Consider the following 26,960-nt stretch of genomic DNA (forward strand, 5'->3'; position numbering starts at 1 on the left):
TTGGCAAGAAAGCAAATAAGTGTTAACAAATGTTGGACTGTTATGTTCTGATCAGTCTGATTAATCAGCAAAATAACTCCACTGACCATTTGATCCTAACATTCAATAATGATGAAAAATGAGCATTGTCATAGCCTTAATTAAGTTTTAAATGAATACAAACAAGAACATTGGGTACTTCGACACTTGAGTTGGTTTTATTTGATGTATTTCTGTGTTCCAGGGTTTTTTTTCTTTTTCTTTTTTTTGTCTAATTCCACCCGATATTTTTGAGGCGTTGAACATTTATAAAACAACGTAGTCGTGACTGGTTAAGAATAAAGAATGATTTGGCATAATCCAGCACCATAAAGCAACTTTACAGTTTCTGTGGATCAAAGCGAAAAGAAATGCAGTAACTAGCTAGCTAGTTATTTTGCACATCATTCATATGACAGAAAAACAACAAAACAGGCAGTTAAAAAAAAATGAAATACGATATTGACTGACAGCAAATTTGTCTTTTTAAATATGTTGATATGACAGTCACACCTGACGAGAGCATTCTGTTGGCTATTGACAAACATATGTCGTCTGTATTTGCACGTAGACGCCGCTGCCCTCGGGTATGTTTGTCTGCCTTTCGGTCTGGCTGTCTCATTAGATTTGCTTGGTCCTAGATAAGCGTGCGTATGCAAACACATTTGTGTGTGTGTGTGTTTGTTAGTGCGAGTTTGGACAAGGTTCCCATAAATACCCTAAGGTGTTGGGGAAACATGAGTGTATGTGAGTGCTTCTTCAACCGTGTGGTGACTGTCTGATGAGGCCCCTTACAAGCAGACATCTACAGTACGCAACACACATGTATAAAGCATAATTATCCACCCTTGTTTGGATGCCTCCTTCCGTCAGGGGTCTATTTTAATGCTCTTTTTTTATTTACAAATATGCATAATTGGACATTTTATATGACTGAAAATCAAAAGGAGAAATATAGAGATCGGTTTGCCACAATTGCATTTTCTTAAAAAAAAGAACAAAATTGTGAGTACAGCCGGTTATATGAGAAAATGGCCTTAAAGTGAATATAATAGAAGCGAAAAATTCAAAAAAGTCAAAGACGTGCTCGTACATGGGAGTACGAGGTCAAATCATAAGGTCATCTACACAACAGCACTCTTTTGATAGAGACTCAATTTACTGCTCAAGGGTACATGGCAGATTTTCAGCACGGTTATTTCATGGGAATTTTGAATGAGTGTTTTCCTTGAAGTGTCTGACACATAGTCTGGGTCATAGACTTTAAAGACAGAACTGGTCAGCTTTTCTGATATTGTTGTTATCCTTGAGCTTAGACTATACTAACTGGCTGTGGCATTGGTTCCCATGTCTACTATCCACGTCGCCGTGTCCACACAGTGTGCCGTAACGAAAGGGAACATGTTGTATATTTGGACACACACACATATACACACTCGACGTGAGACATAAGTCGAGTGAAATTTTGTCTTGAGCGCAAGCTCGAACAAAACTACACAATTAGCCTTCCCCTTGTTTTGAGTGGTGAATATCTTAGTCATAGGTGTTTTTGAGCAGTGGAGGAGATTTGTTGGAAAAGGGGGGCTTTCCAGCCTGCTGTTGTCTTACATCTCTCTTTCACATTCAAGTAGCACAGGTGAAATTGAAAAGCAGATGTTTGACAATTTCTTTTCTGAAATTAAAGCGATTATAGTAGCATCTGTTTATTTATTTCTTCATTTATTGCCATGTAACTTTGGATATGTCTACTTATCAGAAGGAAGCTCCATGGGCTCTCTTTTGACAAACATATGCCAACTAATAGTGTATGGCTTACCATGTTCTTATCTTCAGACTCCTTGGCTTGTTGTTTCCCTCCAAAATGTTGGCATTTGTGAGTAAGATTTAAAGTGTTGGATTGAGTGTGCTATTGGGTCTTTTATTACCAAGCAAAAGAAAGGACATTCCCATCAGTCTATTCTCGTGCCTGTCGGTAAATGCTAGTATGCTAAACTAAAATGTTTAACATGGTCTGCATCATGCCGGCTTAGCTTGTTTACATGCTGAAGGTGGCATTTAGCTTAAAGCACTGTTGTACAGCCATATAGAGCAGAAACAGAATAATGAGGGGTCACTGAAATGTAAATATACCTTTAGGCTCTGCACTGCTAGACCTTTTTTTTATTGTTAATTCTCTTTGATTTTAGGTTGGCATAATGGAGAGTTTAAAATGTAGACCCGATGAGCAGCAGTTTGCGTCTTGTTAGCAACTTGTTAATAAAATCTCAGAAAGTAGTTGCTGTAAGTAGCTGATTTTTGTCAGAGCTACACTTAGACATCCCTAGATACTCATTATGCCCAGGTTTAGGCTTCACATTGCTTTATGCAGAAATAATATATGAAACTGACACAAAGCTGCTCTGAGGCCTTAAATTGTATATGAACAAGTATAAAGTATAGTATAGCCATTTCTTTTTTTAATAGTTTTAATGTTAAGTTGAAATTCCTTCCTAATTTTCCATGTCTGGCCACTTAACCTGACCTTACACGCCAGCTAAAGCCCGTCATTGGTTTTGAGAGATGTGACATCTGAAGGAAGGGCTGCTGTCTCATTATGCCGGCTCCTTTGTTTCCTCCATCGCCGGCTCTCATCTGCTCCTGCGGTAGTAGCGGATGTGGCGGCGTAATTGAAAGCAGCCTGCCCTGGTGTTACTCACAAACCCTCGCCTTAACTTGGGGAGGTGTGGAGGCTGAGGTAACTGTAAGGAGAGATAGAGGAGAGGAGAGGAGAAGAGAAGAGAGGAGAGAGCGGACGAGGGGAGGAGAGGGCCCTGGGGTGGGTGTAAGCGTGTTTTTGTGACAGGCATCTGGAAACAATGCAATTTGGCCGAGCCTGGCTGTGGAGAGAGAACTAATGTTTGTTTAATGTGGGATCGTCCTGGACGTATAATCGCTCTCTTTACGAGGGAGAGACCGAGAGGCGGATATGAAAACGTTGTCAAACTGCCCTAAGCTGAGAGTTAAAGCTGGGTGCAGTCTGCTTCTGTGTTAATGTCTCATCTTTCCCTCCGTCTCCTCTTCTGTACCCCCCTTCTCCCTGTAGATGTCTGCCTCTTGGTTGCTGTCTCTCTCTCTGGTATATACACACACAGAACATGCCCCCTGTCCCTGAATGTGTTTGTGCGGCTGCGTCTGGTTAGTATCAGGGAAGACAGAGCGAGGGGTTGGGGCCCTTGAGCCCCCCACCCCCACCCCCGGGGGGAACATCCAGAGGCTCCCAGACCAAGAAGGGCATCTCTCGTGGGATCCTATGGTTACCTCTGATTCTGCATTTTTATTCTTATTTTTCTGTCTCATCCACTGAGATATGCCGAGGACATGCAGTTTGCGGTTGTACATGCAAACAAACATAAAAAGATGGAAGTATGTGTTGCATTGTTTGCCACTGTTTATGCTCCCAGCCAGTAATGGTAATGTTACTTCTCTGCCTCTTAGTCTGTTTACTGTTGCACATTTCTGGGAAAAGACTACAAGCGTGCACACTCACTGACACACACACACACACACACACACACACACACACACACACACACACATACACATTTACATGCGCACAGACACTGCCAGGAGCACGGTGGACCACCCTGTCTATGTGTTTATGTGTCCTGGTTGAGTCACATTCTGTGATCTCTTTTTAATAGCTGGAGTAGACACATGCATTAGCTTTGTAGCACCATTCCTCTTGTTTAAGAGGAAAGCAGAGCCCGGGGATATATCAACAGATAATAAACATTATGCCTTCTGTTTATTATCAGGGCTTTCAGGAATGTGCGGATTTCTTAGGAAGCTACAAAATGATTTTTTTTTTGTGCAAAGTCAAGAACCATTCAGTGATGCAAGCTGTTAACTAGAAATTGTGCTTCTGAAGCGAGCTATTATACAGTCTGCGATGTTTATGTGAGTGAGTAGTTGTAATCAGTCAAGCAGCATTAATGTTTGTGCTGACAGTTATTGTTTAGTTTATTTGAAGTGGCGTCACTGCACATTTTCTTTTTTTATTCGCTTGTTTACGATGTTCTACTGCGTTAAGTGTGTTGTAGGTTGTTTGATGATTCAAACATAGTTCACATGTAGATGGAAAAAGATTTGTAGTCCGAATGTAAACAAAGGGATGAAAATGTGTAGTTTCATATTTTAGGGTGTTACTTTAGTCAATTAGTATTCATAAACAGTAATATTAAAATTGAATTAACACACTATAAAAGTTACAAGCTTATATACAATACTGTGCAAACGTCACCCCTCATTTCTTTATATTTAAGGTAGCCAGACTGTCTTATCATTTTTAAAGTGTTAATGAGCAATAATTCAGCTCTGAAAATTGAAAATCAGCAGCATCATTCATCCAAATTTCAGCTTTTTGCTTCAAATCATCATTAATATGTGTGGAGGAGGTAAAACAGGAAGTGTCTACAAATTAGAAGAAAGCTTGTCTAAAAGAGTTCAGGCTGTGTTGAAGATTAAAGACGGTCATAGGAGCTTTTATTTATACTGACTTGTAAACTTGTTAAAATTGCACAAACTCAGTTTTTGCCTTTTAAACTGTATTTCCATGTTTGTGTACATGTTTGAAAAAATCACTGTACTTATTTCTCTTTTTCCCAACAAAACATAAAGAAATGAAATGGTGGTTCAAGACTTTTGCACAGTATTGTTGCACACAAAAAAGACAATTCATGAACCATTTATTACACTAGTTCAGGCATGCTGCTATCAGCAAAGGTTGACCCCAAAGGTTTATTTATAAACTGGTAATAAGATGATGAGGTCACAGAGGACTCTCACGCTATAAATTGTTGCACCAGGGAGAAGACTGAGAAAGTGAGACCTCTTCACATCCTAGCAACCTTAAACCACACAGCACACTCGAGCTTAAAGTTGACCAGATGAGACGGGTTAAACATAGATGATTGCTTAGACTTCTTATTGTCACGGAACCGGTTTGACAAATGGTGTTTCTCACTTTCAATTCAGAATCCCAGCTCAGACCACTTAATCACTTTGGCTAATGTGACGGGAAAACTTTTTTGATATTTTTTTAACTGTATTTTTATAGGTTTTACAGCTTTTCCTGCTGATAAAGACCTCCCCACCTCCCCATGTTATGAAATTCATTCTGCTGTTTATAAGGCTTTGTTCAGACAGGTATTATAGTTCGATTAAAACAAGCAAAGCAAAGGCAATTTAATTTTTTTATTTAACCAGAAAGATCCCATTGAGATTAAAAACCTCTTTTACAAGAGAGACCTGGCCAAGATGGGCAGCAGCAAGTGTCTCGCAGTTACAAAAATTACTCAATTAAAACCAGGCAGCAACAACACACATGCAAAAATAAATGAAAAATATAAAATAAAATAAAATAAAATTCAGCAATTCATCACAAGGTTGTTTGGCACCATATGTGTAAGTCACACATACAAACAAAGACCTGAACACTCTTCTATAAGTCCAGAACAGATTATAACAGATTATTTCAATCTAACAACACCTAAGTAAACTATCAGTACTATTTGCTGATCTTTTATGGGCCAATTAATCAAGTGTACATTCCTGGAAAATCTGTTACTCAGATGGACTTCTTAAAATCATCTTAGTAATACATGAGCTGGGTTGTGTCATAGTTTAAGGAAATATAAATGTAGGACACCAGCATATTTTTTTAACTGAACTCCAATTAAGAGTTTGCCTATAGGAGACCAAGTTAAATGAGATCTTTTAGAGTGGTGGTCTTTAACTGCTCCAAATGAACTCAACTTCAGGCTCCAGGCTGAGTAGCTAAGCCTCTCGTGAAATTGAACATAGAATAAACTAATCACATATAACAAGTAACCTCTTAACCTCTCTGCCACGCAATAAGTAGCTCATTATCTTCTCTTCTCTGTCTCATAAATCTGTATCCTTGCATTCTTCTCATTAAGGCGCTTTCCTGCTGAGAGGTGAGAGTTAGCTTACGCACTGACTCCACAATTTGGTCTCTGATCTTTCAGGGGTTACCCCTCCCTCACCCCCCACCTGCCCAGTAACAGCGACGTTAGGCCCAGTTATTAGTTTATTATTATTCTGTTAGCCCGTCTCTCTATATATGTGCCATCCTCTTCTCTTTTGTCATCTATCACTGCCTCTTTCAGCTGCTATTCTCAGGCAGTAGGACTGCCACCCCTGCAGGCAGCAGGTGCTCTGGGGTCCTAATGATCTGCTGCTTCCAAATGGTAATTAGGGCAGCCCTGCTGCGTCGTAGTCCTTTCGCGATCGAGGCACAGCAAAACAGAGCACAGCTCGTAGCAGATCAATTAGCACTGCCTACCTATCTCCCAGAGTGCTGTTGCAGCAGTTGGCGTCATCTTTTTTTTTTTATCATTATCACTCACGTCATGACCCACAGTGCTGCCTTCATTCCCCATCCAAGCCGCCCTGCTGTTAGCGCTAGCCAAGTCTCAGAAAAGTAGTGTGCCTATTTAATCTGGATAAGGTATATGGACGCCAATACACGGGATCCTGCCTTCACACACGAGACAGTGATGCAGAGAGCATCCAGCATAATCACATTGTGTTGATGCTGCTGTTTTTCTTTAGGGTCCAACTTTGTCTCTCTTCCCCCCCCCCCAACACGCACACACGCACTCTTTTTTCTCTTTTTCTCTGTGTGCATCCAACAAAGGATGTTTTGTTGGTATGTGAAGCTATGGGGTAATGAGAAGCTGACCTGAGCACAATGCTCTTCAAAATGGTGTGATTATGACATGGCTGTGGTACCATAATGCGGGTCAGACAATGACCTATTTAAAAAAAAAAAAAAAAAAAAAAAAAAAAAAAGCTCCCAAAAGACGAGGGCAGGCTGCTGCTGCTGCTCAGCCAGTCTGACCCTCTCTGTCTGTCCATGTGGCTTTTTTCCCCCTCTTCATCCTTTTCCTGCACTGTGCTTTATTCAACCTGTAGGTGTGGCTTTTCACTCTTTCTGTTTGTATCCTCATGCCCTTGTCTTCATCAGTGCTCTTTCTTAATATGTCTGGTTTGTCTGCCCTGCAACAGCCTACAGTGAGCAGCAGGGCCGGCCAGGGAATCACTAAGCTATTGGTTTAATGATGCCAGCTCCTACTTTACAGGGATTTGCATGTCTATGTCTCTAAACACTCTGTCCGCACTCACAAACGCTCGCTTAAAAACATGTGTGGGTATGATAGAAAGGACGGGCTCTGGCTTTCTAGTCACTGCTTGCATCTACAAACTGTCAGTTGTCAGACACAGCAGAGGTCACCACGCCTGCAGATGCGACACATTTGCACTCGGTATGTTTAAGAATTAACAGCAGAATTGCACAGAGTTGGGGAAGGGTGTAAACCTATAAGGGCACATAAACGCTTTGCTTTCCGATAGGGTTTCTGTGAATGGTGATGCAAGTAAAACAGGACGGGATCATTGAGGCTAATGATATGACTCATGCCCGAGCCCTATGTTTTCCTGGGTGGAGAGAAGACGAGAAATAGCAGCATGAGTGGCTGTGACCAAACGACAAGGCACAAGGTTGGAAAACGATGTATGACTAAGAGAGAATAAGGCAAAAAGAGGAGGGAGAGGTAGGAAGAATATGCTGTCAAACAAACACATGTCAAGTGGTTTTTTTTGTTGTTTGTTTTTTCTGGCTGAGGATGCAGTTTGAAGAGAAAAAAATTGCAAAAGGACAGAGTGGGAAGTGGAAGAGGAGGAGCCGCCAAGATATTTAAATCCTGTCTGGGTTTCAACCAGACCGTGGACCTCTTAATCTCATCCACTTGACAAACATACACACAAGGCCAGGCAGACGTCTAGCTAGCCTATTTTCATGTGACCTGAATTCCCCAGTGTGGCATTTTTTCCCTGCCAGACTAATCTCATTAAGCTTGGTGCAGAGCTGGAGAACAAACACACCAGGCATCCTTCACTCCTACTCTGCCTCCCTCTCCTGCTTTTGTCTCCTCTTCGTCACGTCCGCTTTCTCCATCAGCTAGCCCCCCTACCCCCCATACTCTCTTATCATCTATGCTACCATTTTTGTTGCTGTCCTCCTCCTCCTGCCTCCACATCCTCCTACTCAGTTGTCTCTCTTATCTGTCCCTGCTTTCTGTCTAATTATGGCCTGCCACTGCGGAAAAGAGTGGAGCAAGTATAGCTAGGCAGTGGAGTCGAGCTCAGAGAGCCACCTCTGCTTCCAGACGCACAATCAATCCTCATTAGAGCTGGCTCTCCTCCCTTCCTATTGCCTCTCCACGTCTGCTGGTTAAAACCCAACACCTTTAACCACCACGCTTGTGGAAATCAGTGCAGCAATGTTATTGGATGTGTGTCGAAATAACTAAACTAGAGTTCCGTTACCAGTCGCGTTGATGGTGTTCACAAAATCTGAATGTATTGTTTTCTGTAAAGATCATAAATCTAGAACTGTTCAATCCTTCTTCATCATTTTGCTGGGCTTGAGTGGCTTCTGTCAGAGAGCTACACAGGTCAGCAAAGCTGTTGGAGAATAGGATGGCCTACAAGGTTTACAGCCTTTATTTGACAGCAAAGTATAGAGCGCAGACAGGAAAGCAGGGAGAAGGAGCGGGTGGTGGGGGGATGACATGCAGGAAGTGGTCTGGAGTGGACTCAAATCTAGGCTACCCCTGCTGCAGCCTTTGGGTCACACGCTCAGCGAGCTGAGTTATGGTGGCGTCCGAGCCTTCTTTTTCCTTGCTTCTCTTCCAATCAAATCGATGTGCATTGCTTTGAGCAACCCGTTTCCATGCCTGCGACCCCACCTGTGGTAGTTGGCCACATCACTGGACAAGAATGCCTTTCAGTGCTGGACTTCAGCATTTCTTTTCGGACACTTCTGACACAGATTCCAGCATCGCTGTTCACTGTGAAGCTTGTTTGTGCGGCTCAATGTAACACCTCTGTAACCTGCAGCAGCTGGATTTGCCCTGTTTAAAAAAATACATTTGGTAGAAAAGTAATCACACCGTAAACAAAAAATAAGATGCATCATTCTGAATTAATTTTAAAGGGTTGCCCTAGTAATTACATTTTCAGCAGAGCAACCAATAATCTGTAACCCATTATATTTCTAAAGTAACCTTTTTCAGTGCACAAAAGAATACAGTTATTTACTGTTATCTTAATCCCCCGACTTTTTTCAGGGACTGATTATGTGTATTGAAAAAAAAGCATCACAGCAAGCAAAGTTATTTATAAGATAAGAACTTCTCTCAAAGCAGGGCACTGAAGATGGAATATAAAATGCTACCACATGCAGGTCTGTTACAGATGATTTGCCCAGATTGGAGGTAGACTCGGTGGCCAATCAGCTCGCAGCAGGAGTCTCACCATGTTGCTGTTTCGAATCAGATATTGCAAATTCTTGGTCAAAACAGGTCATCAGCAGAACAGTGATGCAAATGAATCACTAAGCATAAGTGTGCTATGGCGAATATAAAAGCTCATGTTGTGCCCGGCTCAAGAATGAGACCTTCTGAAATATAAATAAATCTTTTTTTTCTTTTTCTTTATCAGAAAGCTTTGCTATCTCTGCTTCCTATTCTAATGAATGTTACAGGAATTTTACTTCAAGCCTGAAATGTGGCAGCGTGTAAACCCAGAGGAAGTTTCTGATGAGTAACTGTCTAAGGCGAGGCTTCCTGTAAAGCAAAGACAATGATTAAAGGTTTTTAGACCGACAGGCTGAACTGGTCAGTTAAACATTTGGAAAAGTGACATTAAATATGTTTTTGTCATAGTATTCATATATTTATGCACCATTGCCGACAGAGGTACATGTGAGAACACAAACATGTGCTGCTTTAACCCCACAGATTCCTACTTAAAGGCTGGATGGTGTCGGGTTTTGGTGATATGCTGAGTTTTGCGTGGTGCCTCCTGCATACTTTACCCACAATACGCACCATTTCCTAATAGTACAAACGTGACTGAAACTGCCTATTTCCTGCTACTGTATGTGCTACATGTGAGAAAGGACAGCAGTGGAAAATATCCTAATGCAGGTCGCCCAAAATTGCCCAAAGTTCACGTATGAAAACCACTTAAAATGACGCTTTTCACACGAGACATTTTGACAGTTGTGAATAGTAAGGACTGTATTCAGCATAACTGCCTGCGTTTCACTGTCACACTGTCATAGTTTATACATCCACATAAAGGACTGAGGTCATATTATCGGCATTATATCATTAATTACATTTTTGCTGTGGCACAACTAAAACAAGACGAGCAAACTTTAGCTGAGTGAACATCTTGTGATAAATGCACACTATACTGAGCATTATTACACACAGAATTCATAAATGCTTTGGTATAAGGCACACCTCTTTCTCCTCTCACCCATCTGTCTGTTTTGTCAGACAGTTCTTGGTAGTGGTTTGGGTAGTTTTTGCTAGGCACTGGGAGATCTTTTCATTAAAATTTTATGTCATGTTATTCTTACATATAGTAATAGTAATACTTTTTATGTATTCAGACAGCACTGCAAAATGAAGAATGTGCAAAATGGAGCACACATATTTATTCATATCTGCTTGGAGGCATGCAAGGATCTTTAAAGATCCAGGATCCGAACTAAAACCTGTCAGATAATCTACGTCGTGTGTTACAGTTGTGGTCAGACTACCATTGGACTGATTTCATTAGAAGTCCATTGCATTAAGCTAAGCTGCTTTGGATGTCCCTGACTCCTGCATTCTCTTAGTTTGCATTTTGTTGTCCTAGCTGCTTCTTCTGAGCTGCTTATACAGGCAGCTCTTTGACTCTGTTTGGCCTAACATAGATGCTGTATACTGTATATAGATCAAATATATATATATATATATATATATATATATATATATATATATATATATATATATAGCTCGTGTTAAAAAAAATAAGTCGCTGAGCAGATTTTTAGAATTTCTTTTTAACCAGTAAATTTAAGTATTTATAAGACAGAGATCATATTTTTGTCTTTTTGGGAGTGAAAAGAAACTGACACTCGTGGTTAGTAGTACTTGGTTTAATTGAGATGAGTCACGGTGTTATTGAGTTATATTTTTCTGGTTTCTCATTTATGGAGCTTATCTTGTAATATCATCAAACGTAGACGGTAGATTTTGTAACGCTCTGCCCACAGCTGTCACACTATGGGAAATCAGTCATGAACTCTGTTGACCAAAGTTTTTATCTCTCTGTAGATTATTCATTTTCCCACGCTCTCGGCTGTTTTCTTGTTGTGCGCCACCATTGAACACGCCAAAAAGACGTTATCTCATCACGGTGGCGTCTGTCTGTCTCTCTTGTAGATGGATTGTTGTGAATGAAGTAACTAAAGAACAATGCGTGACATTAAGCCAGATTTCTTAAAGCGTGCCTTTTTCCATTAAAAGCAGGTTGTGTGATGAAACCAAACTCCTCTAGCTGCATAGACTTCCGTTAATGATGAAAGCGATTTTCAATATCATTAAAGGCTACAAGTAGGCACATGTTTTACGAGTTACCACCACGCAGATTAAGGTCCAAGGTTTCTGTAGCATAAACACGCTGATAAGGTAAATGAAACCAAACTTTAAAGGTTGACAGGTGCAGACATCTTTATCATCATTTAAAATTATCAATGGCACTGAAAACCTTTCTGACTGTATAGAAAGGATTCTCCTACTGACTGTTTTAATTGCAAGTTATTAAAAAGATTGGGTGTTCATCGAATTAATAACTGAAGCTATTGAAAGCAAAAAGAGTGGCCAAATGCTTCACACTACTAATCTAGATTATCATAAAGGCTGAAAACACGGAGACAGTAGTTGGACTGTGTCCAAAGCCAACAAAATATTTTCTGCTGCACCCGCATCTCTCAAGCTCACAGATTGTGAATCTTGTTTAATCTGTACAAAAACAAAAATATAAAAATAACAGATTGCCTTTGTAAAGGGGGTTATTTGTTGAACTGTTTCTTTGGAAGGACTTGGACGTAATTATGCCAAAAATAGCGTTTCACCGCTCTTGAACAAAAGGAGCTACTAAAAGGGAACATCATATTGCTGCAGTCACAGTAATAGTTGGAACAACCACAGTTAAATCAACTATAAGTCAAAGAACTTGGAATCTTATTGGCTTTGAAACTGTTGCTTCAAAGATGGGGACCAGGTCTGCAACCACTTGCAGTCAAGCTGCCATAAAACTGCAATAAAATGCAGTCAAGAAATGGAGATGATATGTGGACAAGTTGACAATTACATGCTGTCAGTTTATGATAATGCACTGGTTAACTGTGATTAACTTCAAATGCTGTCTACATACGCAGAAATTCAAATTAAACAGAATTGACAACCTACATTCAGAGTCCAGTCAGAAGCTGGTAGATCTGAAACAAGAATTCTTTCTCAAATGGTGATCTATGTGCTGCACGATAGTAATTTAACAACAAAATAACAGAGTCACTTTTGCTTTTACTTAGGAATATAACCGGGAACCCGCTGACAACCAGTAAAATCAAGTCCACAATTATAAAAAGACGTGTCCCAGACTAGTTACACTCATTGTTGGAGATCGACTCAGACTGATTACAACACGTTAGCGAATTGGCTCCGTTCATAAATTAGACAACAGGCATTTTGCAAACCTTTGTCAATCTGTCTGAGAATCGGACCGGCATTGTTTGGAGACTGGAGGTCGAGGGTGCAACATGCTCGATCTCCGAGTGACCATTTGGCCGCCACAGCTAGTTGGAGTCAGACGGTGAGACAAGAAAGATCCTTTTCCTAGCTGGAAGGAGGTTGTCTGAACCTTCATAGATATTACATGTTATCAATCTTGTCTTCACCAAAAGGCACCTATGCATATTTTTCTAAAATGTCAAACTTGTTTTTGATGCTGCTTTGGGATTTCAGTTCATTTCTCCAACAATCTCTTGTGTTGATGTTCCCATCTGGAAATCCTTATTTGTGAACTTTTTGGGTTTATGTGTTGAGAAGTCTACTTAGTTTGAAATAACGCTGAAAACAACGCCATCATGTCAGGCGCTTTAAAACTCTGCTTCTTTTTGTCCGTCCTTCTTATAGTCTTTGACTGTCGCGTGTCACTGAGTTGCCGTATTTGCAACACAAGGAAACATAAGCCAACACGACCTGATATCTGGTTTAAAAGATCACCCTTCTGCCACTTGCTAAGACCTTGGCTGACTTTCATGCTTTACTTTTTGTCCTTCCTCTGATCCCTGCTGCAATTTCTGCCATCTGTCTGTTACCCCCTGCTGATCGTTCTATCAGAAAACAATCATTTAAAAACAATATAATAAGTGGAACCAGTCTAGTGGGAAACCAATTAACCTTTACATCCTCCCTCTCCCTGCAGGCCCAGGACCTGAGTGTGATTGAGGAAGTCATCCGCATGATGCTGGAAATCATCAACTCTTGCCTGTGCAACTCTCTACACCACAACCCTAACCTGGTGTACGCACTGCTCTACAAGAGGGAGCTCTTTGAGCAGTTCAGGACGCACCCGTCCTTCCAGGACATCATGCAGAACCTCGACACGGTCAGTCTGTTTGAGGGTTGTTGTTTTTTTTGTTGTTGTTGTTTGGTTTTTTTAAACTAGGAATCGCCCAAAGCATCACAAGTGAATTAAGAGAAGCTTGACAGTTTTTTCTGCAGTGTCCTCTTTGTCTGCTCAGAAATGTTGAAAAAGCCGGGCCAGAAGATTGCAGTCAGGCAATAAAGAATGAAAGACTTAAGTAGTATGATTGAATTAATCAGTCCACTGATGTCAAGTATCTCCACATTACATCTCAAACATTCAATGAGTATGTGTGGTGTATAAGTAAGAAGGGACGCGAGAAATCTGTCATTCACAGTCACGTAGAGAAGGGAAAGGAAGCTTTGGTGGGTATGAGTGTGTGTGTGCAGAGGATGGGGGTTGCTGCATACATTGCCACAGGCTTTTACAGTTATCCATAAGTATGAGGGAGGCATGCCTAGGTAGAATCCCTCGGTTAAGTCAGTTTCCCCGAGGCTATTCAGGATGCGAGGCGGCTTTTTTGCACTTCTAAAATAAGCCCATATGGGAGGCCTTCTGAGTTAATGAAGAGATTAGTATTAGATAGATGTAGACACACATAGTGCATGAACTCTGGTGTGCTTGAAATCTTTAAAACAGCCCACAATGAGAAACAAAATTGCCTGTAGAAGCATTTTTTAATGTTGCTCTGACAAAAAAAGAGCTTTAAAAGGAATTTGTAATAGTTCTTTTTTTTTTCTTTTTTCTTTTTGTAATTAAGGAACACCAAACATTTCTTCAGGGAAAAACTTAGAAGAGCAGTGGAAACACAAAAAATACTTTCTTAGATTTCTTCTTTGAGGTTAAACCCAGAAAGCATTGAATAATTTTTAATTCCAGTGAACTACTTATTTAAAATGAAAAGTTTTTGACATTTTCTAAGTTTTTTTTCCGCTGACAATAAGCAGAATTCACCCAGCTTTGCAAATCATCTTGATTTATGATCAGCTGCAACTCTTTAAACATCTCATTGTAATGGCACCAGTCAAGCCAGTCCAGTCCAAAATTAAATCTAGTCATTCTTCCAATTATAGCCACTTTTTTTCTGTCTTCTAGCAGGCTTAAGTGTAATTTGATAAACTTACACAATCATAAATACAATGATTATTTTAATGCTTGAAGCCTGAGGTTTGGAACACATGGATATGTGCCAAATGCTGGGTGGTCCACGGCTGCATCTTTACTGCAGCCATCTTTAGTTGCTGCTTGTTTGTAAGTCTCTCTGCCTTTTAGCCCTCGATCAATGAAAAGCACACTCACTTAGGTTTAGGTCAGCTGACTGACTCATCCATCTAAAGGACGATTGCAGTTTATTCGAAGTGTCGCGCTAACATGGCACTCTGAACTGAGAAGGTGTCCGGGGCATCTGCGCACAATGTCCGCTCCAGTTTGAGGCAAAGCCACAGACGTGCAGATCTATGTTTACAGTAAAAAGCTTTAAAGAGACCCATGCATGTATTGGCAACCTTTACCTGGGGTGAAATGGCACCAAAGAGCATTATGGAAAGCCGAAAGAGGTAGTGTGATGATCTGGACCATGATGAGCTGGAAAAGGTTGAGCCCTGGCATGTAGAATGTACACCTACTACATACTTTAACACGTTGCACACTACATACACCTTTTCAGAAAAGTAAGCAAAAGTATCCCCTGGTGGCAGTAACCCATTTCAGCAGGCTAACGCACCCCTGCCCCACCGCAGTGCTTGTTTAAGATTTAAAGAATACAACAACAGACTTCAAGGTACTAACTCGGTCTCCAAATTCCCCAGTTCTCGATCTGACTGAGCATATCTGGGATGTGCTAGAAAAACAAGTCTGATCCACGTAGGCCCCACCTTGCAACTTACAAGACTTAAAGGATCTGCTGCTCATGTCACGGTAGCTGATACCACAGATCAGAGTTGTTTTTTCTGGTCCTACATAATATTTGGTAGGTGTCCTTAATGTGGCTGGTTTATCTGAATAGTGTGTGCTGTGCTGTATCCTTATAAAGAAGCATTTACAGAAGCGAGTTACTGTTGCTAGGAAACATGGCAGCCCATGCACGTGTTTAAATGGCCGTTTATGGAAGCGGCAATATTTTGCCTTAAATGAAAACGAGCTGTCGACGTACTGTAGGTTCAGCACCGATTCCTCTAACGTGATGTTCAAACCACCTTTGGAACACTGACCAGTGTTATTGTTTACACAGCTGAGGTCTCTCAGGCCTACGCGTGTAGCATGATGCCATTTTGTTCCTAGATCTTCATATTGCACCCGGTGTCATCATATCGGGTGTGGCTGCTGAAATATTAATGTGACAGCTCCAAACAGAGGGATTAGAAGAGTCGGAGAGGGTCGTGATGGAGCTGGGAGTTGACATTAAAGCTCAATGAGAACAAGGTCCCGTGTGTGTATTAGGAAACACAGACAAGAGTGAATATTGATTTTTTATTTATTTATTTTTTGCTAATGCTACCAGCTGATGTATACTTACAAGTAGAACAAAATGGAACAAAGATATCAATAACTGCATTAACACAAAACCTGACGAGAAATATTTTAAAATAACCATTTATTTTTGAGGAGATAAAAGAGACATCTTAACTTTGTGTCTACTCTTGAAGACAACTTGGCAAATAACCTTTTTTTTTAAATTATATCTTTACACACTCTGTTACTAGCAGCCTGTCACAATTCCCCCACATTTCCTTAGTTAAATCTACAAAAAATGCCTGATGTAGCATAGTTTCACAAGCGTAAAATAACAGTTTTTGCACCAACATATTGATTTTCAAGCTTGTAAGAATTATACAAACTGTGCTTTTGTCTTATATACTATATTCCCATGTATGTTTGCACATTTCAATAATTAACTGCACCTATTTCCCATTTTCCTGGCAAAACATGAAAAACTGAGGACACTGTATTGGTGGTAATTTGTATTTAAATTCTGTGTTTACCCCTAAATACTCCAACTGTATTCAGTCCAATTAAATTTTATTTCTATAGCACCAAATTACAACAACAGTCACCTCAAAGCACTTTAAGGCAAGCTAAAAGACCCTATGGCAAGTTTGTGATTGGCTGTTTCCTCCCGTTTGACCTTTAGGTTATTGGCTTCTTCAGTCAGCGTCTGGAGCAGGCTGGAAGTGACCTGTCTGTTGAGAGAGTTCAGGAGGTCATCATGAAAGGAGCCCAGGCACTGCCAAAAGACAGACTGAAGGTAATTCACTCACACAGACACACAGACAGCAGGGCGACAGACAAAGTGGAAGAGCATGGAAAGCAGGAGTCATAAAATGTGGGCTTTGCTAAAAGGTTAAAAAAAAGAAGAAGAAGAAGTGGTAAATTTGTATGCATGTGAAGAGAGTCCACTTGAAGAATTGAGATGTTTGGGATTGGGATATGGACTCGGGCAATGGAATGATGGAAGGAAGCCTTTGGGAGTGGACACAAAAGGCCAAAGCCCAGTTCTCATTAGCATTAATGCCCATCTTCGTTCCATTTCTGCTTACCTGCTACATGTGAACATGTAATGACATTTCAAGGATATGGGATGGGGGGACGGCTAATGGCACTTTGTCATGGGTACATCAGATTGGGGGGATGGGACGAAGGAGACATAAATCTGCCACCATGCCTCGTTACCCAACACTCCTGGCGGGTTCTCTAACCCTTTCCCTTTCCAATGCTCCTCCATTAATCAGTAAGGAAATATGTAACCAGCGGTCTCCACAGCAGCTCGGAAGCTCTTAATTGCATGTTTTATCATGTGTTTCATGTTCCATACTTGGCGGTTGGCTGCAAGCCATTTGTCTGTGGAAGAGAGATGGTGCGCGGCCATGAGTCCATGTTCTCTCTCTGTCGTGCTCACAGCGAGCATGTCAGAGCACTAATGTAGCGACCATGAATTCACAGAATTACCCACAGAGCCATGTGGATAACCCTCATGTCCTTCAGCAAGAGTGCTGTACCTGTGGCACGAGTGAATGTGGGTCATGATTGTGTGTGTGTGTGTGTTATCTCCTGCATTTGTGTATGTCTGCTGATGACCATCCGACTAAATGGCAGTCTACGTTTTTGTGCAAAAGTGTTTTTGAGTCTCATCTGACTCCACATCAGAGTGCTTTCCAGCTCCACAGGGTGACGTGAAGTGAAAAGTATATCTGGGCAATGTGTCTTCTGGGAAAAGTCCCTACCATTTGATGGCACCATCTCTCAAACAAACAGCTGTCTCTCCACCTCTCGCCTCCTGTCATCCTATGAGCTCATTTAGCTTCCCCGCCAATGTAAAAATCTATAGGTTAGATTAATGTTGTGTGGAATCATCGATAAGTCGGCAATTACTCCGATGAAGCAGTATCGGTGTCTCAATCAGTTGTGGCTCCACGGAGAGCGCTGACATGAATGAAATGTTCGGGAAAAGCGATTGTTCCTCGCTCTCTCTAAAAACATTTTTTTGTTTTTTCTTAATTTCTTTGTGGAGTTTTTCTACCCTCGGGTCATGTGAACATTGCATGTAAATGAGTGCATCAATTTTTAAGTCTTAAAGTTGCACCCATGTCTACACTAACAACCAAAATCAGAACATTTTCTTAACACTTGCTGAAAGCTGAAAGCATCACTGTGGTGTTGTAGTGTGGCTGGGGAAGGATTTCTATGAAACTTCATTTCCAAACTGCATTCTATGGTTCTTCTTGCACACTGATAAAGTCATCAGTAAGGTGACATTATTTTCAGATATCGTCTTTTTTGTGGTTATTTATTTTTCAGCTCAGTTATGCAGTCGCAGTGAGAATTCAGCCATTTATGTTGACATGAGGCGAGTTAACAAGCATAAAACAGAGGCTTAGGTGGAGATGATACTTCCCATGTCTGTGGGTCTGCTAGTGTCTGCTTGGATCCCACCAAAATCAATTTTATCATCAGATGGTTAGCACGCGGTGAGTGCATACGAATGTATCAGCTAGTCATGCACCCAGACAGCTGTCTTCAAGCAGACCTCCAAGAAGTGTGTGGCATAACAGGACTGACTACTACCCCATCGGGTCTCCAGCTGTCCTCCACTGAGAATAACTGATGCTTAAGACACAATTTACTGTTATTGCATGCAAATGTTTGGACATTTTTAGTTGCAAAATGATCTTTAAAATTACGTATTTAGATTTTTTTTTTTAAATAAAATAAAAAATCCACATTTAGTGTTAATCTGTATCAGCCTGTACATGACTCCAATATAATAACTTTGGTTGGTTGGGAACTGCAGACACTTTTCAGGTAAACCACTGACATAAAGATAGCATGGACACTAGTTAATCTATTGAAATAGAAACATATAAGTGAGGATGCAGATTTTTAACGGGGCAAAATGTAGACATGCAAATTAGGCGCTAACTGAAAGAAAGGATTGAAGGTGGTAAGTACCCCTTGGATGACCCTCAACACTCAGCTGCCTGCCTCTCATTCTTTGTGTGTGTGTTGTTTCAGGGTGTGTGAGGCTGAGTGGCGCTTATAGGCAGTGCCTGCGGAATGTGTTGTTTAGCCTCTCCTGCTGAAATCTGCCTCTTTGAGCAGCGATAGCCTACAGACTCTCTGGCTCCTCAGGAAGAGACGGAGGGGGAGGGGGATTACCAGCTGTTAGTCAGTCAGTACCTGGGGCTTAAGAGGCCTGATGGCTGGCCATTACTACTTTCCCACACACTGACAGCACAGTTTCTATACATTTCTATGTAGAAATCCTCTTTCAGATGAGTGCAGTAAATTCAGAAAGCCCATGCCTAACTTGTGTAATACAGTCCGCCTTCAGAGCTCAAACTTAGGGCAATCGGGGCTTTGCAAAGCGTTAATAGTATTAAGCAGTTTTCACAAATGCATTGCAGCCCTGAACTTTTGTAGTGCTTACCGAATGAAGCGCTGTGTGATATACGTCCACCGCTCTCTAGGTCGTAGATTGGCCGCTCTTTTAGTCTGCGAGCTCTCTGGTACAGATATTTTTCCAGTGCATTCACTGCTAGTGAGTCGCCGTCATGTGTCCCGGCTTCTTCTCACCCTGTCCAGGAGGCTCCTTCGCTTAAAGCCTGCAAAGTATTTCCAGTAATGCACGTATGTCTGAAGTGGGTTGGATAGCTGTGGAAAATCTCCTGACCCAGTTTCACCGAAAATGTATGAAATTCATGTATGAAATCAGCTCAACACTGTCGAAAGAAAGGTCACCCTGACGTTTTCTTAAATATACCAGTTCTATCCTGTCAGATCTCAATACTTGAACATGATTTGAACAAATGTAGGAAAAAAATCATCAAGATCTGCAGGTTGAGCTATTGTTTATTTGTTGATTGATTATTGATTCAGGCTTTTTTCTTTCTTTTTTTGCCATATTTGATCATCTGTAATAACTGTTTATACAGTTTGAGCATTTAGAATGAGACTTAGGAGTCTATCTGATGTCACCTCTGATATCTTTCCCTCTCAAGAAAATTATGATGTTGCCAAAAAGAAAAATTTAATCAGTAGAAGAATATTTACTACATCAGTTTACCCTTCATTTTATCTGAAACATACAAAAGAATTATATCTTTTTAGTTTATTTTCAGCTGTCACTATGGGACATTGCCCATAAATATAACTAGCTAAAGCTTTCAGACAATCAAAGTGCAAGCTAGTCTCATGAGCTATGTTAGCAAACTAGTGTGCTAGCTAAAGTTAACATTACTAAAGGTGTTCTTCCGGATACATCACACACCCATGAAACGAACTAAACTTTCCCAAAGGACGGCTCTAAAAAGCAGAATGTGAATATAAAACCCACGACTTTTGTCAAGGATTTGTAAAGCGTTTCGAAATCTGACTTTTCAGTGTTTGTGTGTGTACCTGCATGTAAATGTGTGTGTTTGTGTGTATCAAGTTCTTATTTGCTCCCTCGCCGCATTCTTCTGTGTCTGGCCGCCGAGCTCTGACAGCGAAAGCACAGTGGAGGAAAGGGAACACAGCGTCCTAAGTAAAGATATGAGGCCAGCCAGCCAGTCTGTGTTCAGGGGCGAGGGCCTGACCCGCCAGGACCCATAACTAACTGATATGAGCCCGGGCCAAGTGGGCCCCAGACAGCAGTCAGACTGAGAACAAAACAGAGAAGGGGAGGGAAGGGGAAGTCAGCAGAGAGACAGAGGAGATATGTACAGGGACAGTATGAACAGAATAAGGGACAGAGATAATATTAGTTACTGGATGTGGCAGTCTGGAGATGCTCTGATTTTATTTTTATTTTATTTTTTTCCCCAGAATTCACTCAAGCCTGAAAGCAACATTTTTGCTGTGAGGCACTTGCCATTGCCTTGCAATATGCAAGGCAATTACCCTGGTGGGGCTCTCGAACATAGATGTAAGAAGAAGAAGGCGGCCGTTGGGATTCTGGGGCATTTTTCTCTTTTCTGGCTTTGTGAAATTTAGGGAAATTGGTCATGTGAGCGTGTGGGACTTTAAGTTCCCACGGTGTCGATTTTTCTTTGTCATCATAGCTCAACAAACATCATCTTTACCTGCCACTGAAGGGCTTCTGAGATTAGTAAAGATTACCACTTTACTGCTAAATGTTAGATGAAAAGATGGAGGTATAACATGGTTTCAGGAGACTGTAATAGCATATTTTGTTCACTAGTACACACCCATGCTGCTGGCAAACTGATGCAGATAATCATATTGCAAAGATTTTTTGCATAATAGAGATGGTAGATGTTTATTGGCTTAAAATGGTTAATTTTAGCACGTTGCTAGGTGATTGCAATCCCTTGTGATAATAATAAAAAAAAAACACCGTGTATAATTCAGCCAATCGTGGATATAAATGAGACGTTATTGGCATAAAATTAAAATATAGGAGTGTAAGGATGCTTTTTTTAAAGTGTTGTAGATGCCTGCATGCTAAAAAACTGTAATTCTAGCCTATTGCTAGGTGGTTACTAGGCAACATGGGATGTCATGTCTGATATGATATAGATAAGTGCTTTCAGGGCCCTAAGACGTACCTGTGTGCCAAGTTTTGTTGCTCAACTCCTGATTGCATAGGAGGAGTTGGCAGCCGAAGAAACAAACAAACACAGAGGTGGAGATTTTGTGTGTTATAGTAAGACATATTTAGGGCTTTGTTTGTGCCAGATTCATGTCGAGTTATTGCGATTGTCCACCAGAGATATCACTGTAAAACAGCAACTTCTCCTCTGTAAGTGTTTATTATTGAGCTTGGGACATACTCTGATCTAAGCTAGATGGCTAAGTATAATTTTAGATTTAAAGTACAGGCATGAGTCTGGTATTGATCCTCGCATCCATATCAAGAAACACAGATTGGATGCCAAGCTATTCCTATAATTACAGAGGAATTCCTTTGCATCAATGGCACCCATTTTTGAAGTAGTGATAATGTTAGCGTGTCAATACTAAAAGCACGCCAGAGATTTGTAAAGATCTGATTATAATATGATTGGTGATGTTTCTGCGTTTCCCATGAATAATAATTTAGATTCTTTCAATGAGGCCATGAAAATTATAAATTATGGGTTTAATACTGAAGTTAAGCCACTCATATCTGTATTTATACAGATATAAAGCATGCAAATCCATATAGTAATGCTAGAGTAAATATCATTTGTGTGCTTGTGCTTTAGCTCTGAGTTTCTTTGCCTTTTTCTTTAAACTGTGACTGCTGTGTTCAGGGGTCATGATGGAGAACTACTTATATTCAGAGTGTTTAAGCAAGCATTTACCAAAGTAGCCTCAGTGTCTTATGCGTGTCTGGTTTCTATGAAAAAAGGCGCTTACGCTGTATTTTGCTCATATAGAGGATTAGTTTTAGAGGTGTTAACATTGATTGCGCATGTACACATAATGCTTTACGAGTAAAAATAGGTTAACGCTGATGCTGTAACATGTGTTGTTTCAAACCTATGTTGACATAGCTGTGTCTGCTGGTTTATGCTTTGATTAACCTAATTGCCTAATAGCACAACTGGTTGTCCTTCATATGTTTTCATATATCACGGTGGTTGCCGCAGGGTATTAATCTGCTCGGCTGCCGTCTGTTCATGCTTGTAAACACGACACTGCTGAAGAAAACTATTTTCAATCAAAATGAAAAATTAAAGGCTGTATTTCTTACTCTAAGCTCACAAGTAAAGGCCTGAATGTGTGGAGCAACTGTCACCAACAAGGTCATGTGCCGGATGAGTCGTTAGGCTACGAGGGAGTCACCTACACACCCATGCCACTCAGATAATACAGTTCCTGCATTGTGTCTGGCCATCAACAATGGGAGTGGTGTGTGTGTGTGTGTGTGTGTGTGTGTGTGTGTGTGTGTGTGTGTACAGTTTAGCCTCAGTAACCTGGCATATGGCCTGTGACCCCACAGCCCCTCGGTCTGTGTCATTGTGATACTGATAGTGAGGCCTTGAATGGAGCCAATCAGGATTGAAAAGACTGGCCTCAGACCATCAAATAAAGGCTCACAGCATCTGTCTTTCACCACAGACTGATTACTGGCCGCGTGTGTGCACATACATGCATGTGCAGACAGGAGGATATAATGAGGTACCATTATGTATTATTGATGTGCTTCCTCGGCTGCCTACCTGCTGTCAGGTGGGCTGGCTCATGCATGCTTTGGTCTGGTCTGGTCTGGTCTGGTTGGTGGGCTTCCAGAGGGTTTGTAAAAAGCTGGTGTTCAAGATGATAACTGATTACACAATCACAAGAGAAATTCTAAAACGTTAAATTTGTCAGATATTAATCTGTTAATTTGTGACTTTTAAACTCTTAAAATTTGTTTTCATTGAAAGGTTTTGTTAGAATTTTGCCTCAGTTTTACTTTTTATTGTGGTGAGAGGTTAAAAAGGGCGCCAATTGAAAATAGATGATATGAAACTAAACAGAGCTGCAATTGAATTTTATTTTTGTGCTATTGCTAAAGACAGCATGTCAGCCCAAAGTGGAGAAATTCCCCCAAGTGCAGATCATGTTTCCTCTTTATAGGAAAAATAAAAAGAAGAGTTTTCCTGATCAAACCAGGAACACTTGCAAAACTTCTTCCCACTTCACAAACTGCTGGGAAGTGTCAAGGTTTCAAAGAGGTCTTCCTCATATTTCACGGTATTAACAGTGATTTGAGTAGCACAGCTTTTCTGCTTCATGTGAAAGTATTTCATTCATTCAACAGCCAGCTCCAAAAAAAAGGACTTTATTTCAGTGAGCTGTGTTTGGCAATCCACATTTTTACAACACAGAAGAAGAAAAAACAACAAATACCACGTTATTGTAGCGCAGCTCTAATACGCTGCTTCAGGTCTTTTAAACCATAAACTGCATATAAAAGATAGATGTAGCCACCATGACCCCACCTGTTGGTTTATGAAGCAATTCAGCTCAACGTCTTCAGGGTTTTTTTAGACAAAAATGACCATATTTGGACAAGAGTGAGATCACTTAGCAAGCTACATTCATAAACTCCACAGCTGTTTCACACCAACACAGTTAACTTCTAATTAGTGCTAATAATAGAGCTAGCTATTTCCAAAAACATATATTTCTTACCAGGCTCTGAACATGTTTACTTACTGGGAATTTATAGGGATAATGTTGCGCCATGTGGCTTAAGAGGTAGAGCAGGTCATCTACTAATCGGAATTTTGATGGCTCGGTCCCTGGCTTCTCCAGTCTGCATGTCAAAGAAGCCTTTTACAAGATACTGAAGTCTGAGTTGCTCCCAATGCATTCTTCAGATTGTGAATGTTAGATTAGATGTAGAAACAAGTGTTTGCATGAATGTATGGGTGAATGTGACAAACTATAAACTACATACATATATTATAAAGCATCTGAATGCTGAAGTAGAGTATAAAGGCACTATATAAGAAACCCCCTCGTGAAAAACGGAGCAGCTGAAAGTAGCTTTTAACATGAGAATGTAAGGGGATTCGTCCACTGACCACTGGAGGAACTGCAGTTTCAGTGTCGAGTTCATACTGCGTAAAAACTGCCGATCTGATAAGTTAAAATGTCTTCTTTGAAAAGACTCTGTGCGGAAACATTTCTGCATCAGCATTTTCTTTTTTATGACTTGCTCATCATTCCACTTTTCTCTCTCCCGGTGTTTTCTGTGAATAGAAATTTCCAGAGCTCAAATTCAAGTATGTGGAGGAGGACCAGCCAGAGGACTTCTTCATCCCCTACGTGTGGTCGCTGGTCTTCAACTCTGGAGTCGGCCTCCACTGGAGCCCACACGGGATCGAGCTGTTCAGCATGGACTCCGGCTGAAGGACACGTTGCAGCAGATTGCGCGTCTCCATCTCCGTTCAGTACAGAAAAAGGAACTGATGGCACGTGGGTGTGGGTGTGGGTGGGTGTGTGTGTGTGTTCTGGGTAGGTGTGTATGCATTACCCTTTATAGTATGTTCACGCTGCTTTGAAAGTGCCTCAACCTTGTAGAGGATGGTGTTTCTTTTTCATGCAGCACAACCTCGTTCTCCCTCATATCTTCATAATTTCTCTGCTTCTACACTGTGAAGCTTCACCTGCACTTGGGTTACAGTTCCTGCGGTAGCTCCCGCTCATGCACATGCTCACTCAGTCCCGCGGTGAACACCTGTTGGAGCGTCTGAGCTGCTTCATTTGGTTCAGCACATGCTGACTTGTGATATCACGAGGAGCTCAGGACGCTGGCATTGGCTAATTCAATAGGTCAATTAAAACATGCAGACACATGTTACACTGCTCTGATGAACATTCATTTAGTTCTGCACTGAATACTAAAAACCTGCTGTGACTCAACACCTGCCACTCATCTTCAAATGTCCTATTATTGTTGATTTTACACGCGATTATCTCATAAACTGTTTTTCTTTTCTTTTGGCGTACATTGTTCTCAGTGTACAACAGCTTTTGACACATTTGCGCTTTTGAATTGAAGAAATGAAGAGAGAGAAAACTCTGTTGTCATCATCAGTATGCAGGAGTTACAGTGTTGCCGGCTGTTTAATATCCCTCCCCACCCCCCACATTCAAGTACAGCTTAATTAAATTTCAGTCCCCGGATGATATAAGGACTCTGCATCACTCTTTAATTTGTCTGATTTCGTTGTTGCTTGCAGCTCATTTATTCCATACCCTGTTTTTGTCATTAGCATTTTTTTCCTGATGCTAACCCAAGGCAAATACTTAAACCGGGGACGGTCATTAAACCTCCTGTCCTGTTGTGCATAATTACCGTTGTCTCTTTAACCGGTTACGTTATTTCATGTTTAAGTAGGGACTTATTATTGTTATTTATTTTCATGTATATTGTTTTTATATATATTCACCATCCCAAAATGTAAAGTGCAGTAGTGCTGTAAAGACTACTATTACCGAAAGAGAAAAGCAATGGTACTATACTTTGATTATTCCCAGACAGGGAAACTGGCTTTATATATAAATGCATATAATATGACGACAGCTGTCCTTTTTGTGGCAATGTTTACCTTGAAAATAGAAGTTTAAATAAAAATATGAAATCAAACCAGCCTGAGTGTTACGCTGTTATTTAGCAGTGAAATACTGCAGCATTCATGTGACGTTTATCACGTTTGTCTTAATTGTTTTAAGGTTATGCAACTTTGGACTGAAAGCCTTGTTTATGACTCTGTCAGCCTGACAAATGCGAAGTGTTTATCGACCACAAGCTGAGCAGCCGGTCTTGATTTTTATCGAGTGGATTGAAATGTCCTCCGGCCTTGCCCACTTGCACAATGCTTTATGGCTCAGTCGCATTGGGATAAAAATATGACAGCAACAATCCAAACAATCGCGGTTTGACTTGGGCTGATTCCAATCGCTCTCAGACAGATTAGCGAAGGTTTGCAAATAATTGATGAACGCAGACAGATTAGCCAATCAGTCTGCAATCAAACAATCAATCTGAGTCGGTCTGCATCAGTAAGTGTGCAACGGGGGGCTTCGCTTAATTGGTTGGCCGCTGGTTGTATTCAGCGAATTGTCATATCATCACAAACAGAACGCGTGCGATTGCCAGCTTCACCCTATTCCAATCGAACCACTGCGAAACCACTATAATGGTATTTCTACACTTCTGTGTTAAATTAAAATTACTTTTTCAGAACATACACATCTTCAGCGACTGAGTCGGGGTGGGTGGGACAAATCCCATCCCCCCCAAAAAATCAGATGAACAGGAGAAAATGTCAGACTGAAGATGGAAACGAAGTCTGAGGAGGTGTAATTTCTTTTGATATCAGAGTGACCTTTTAAGCAGTATAGAAGGAAGGATTAGAAAAAGATGTGAGAAACCTGTATGCGCAAGATTTAGATTTTTTTTTTCTAAGACCTCT

The 26,960-nt window shown here is 40.8% G+C and overlaps 1 protein-coding gene across 1 annotated transcript in view; it reads left to right on the forward strand.

The window, feature by feature from the left end:
• Positions 1-26,101, forward strand: part of dym (dymeclin) — a 57,198-nt gene extending 31,097 nt beyond the window's left edge. The window contains exons 15-17 of the mRNA XM_063478364.1: positions 13,408-13,590; positions 16,700-16,813; positions 24,742-26,101. Coding sequence (XP_063334434.1) covers positions 13,408-13,590; positions 16,700-16,813; positions 24,742-24,891 — 447 coding nt within the window. The 3' untranslated portion in view covers positions 24,892-26,101. The remainder of the gene's footprint in view (positions 1-13,407; positions 13,591-16,699; positions 16,814-24,741) is intronic.
• The last annotated feature ends 859 nt before the right edge of the window (positions 26,102-26,960 follow it).

Source organism: Pelmatolapia mariae, linkage group LG7, assembly GCF_036321145.2.
Source record: "Pelmatolapia mariae isolate MD_Pm_ZW linkage group LG7, Pm_UMD_F_2, whole genome shotgun sequence".
In the NCBI taxonomy this organism is placed as follows: Eukaryota; Metazoa; Chordata; class Actinopteri; order Cichliformes; family Cichlidae; genus Pelmatolapia; species Pelmatolapia mariae.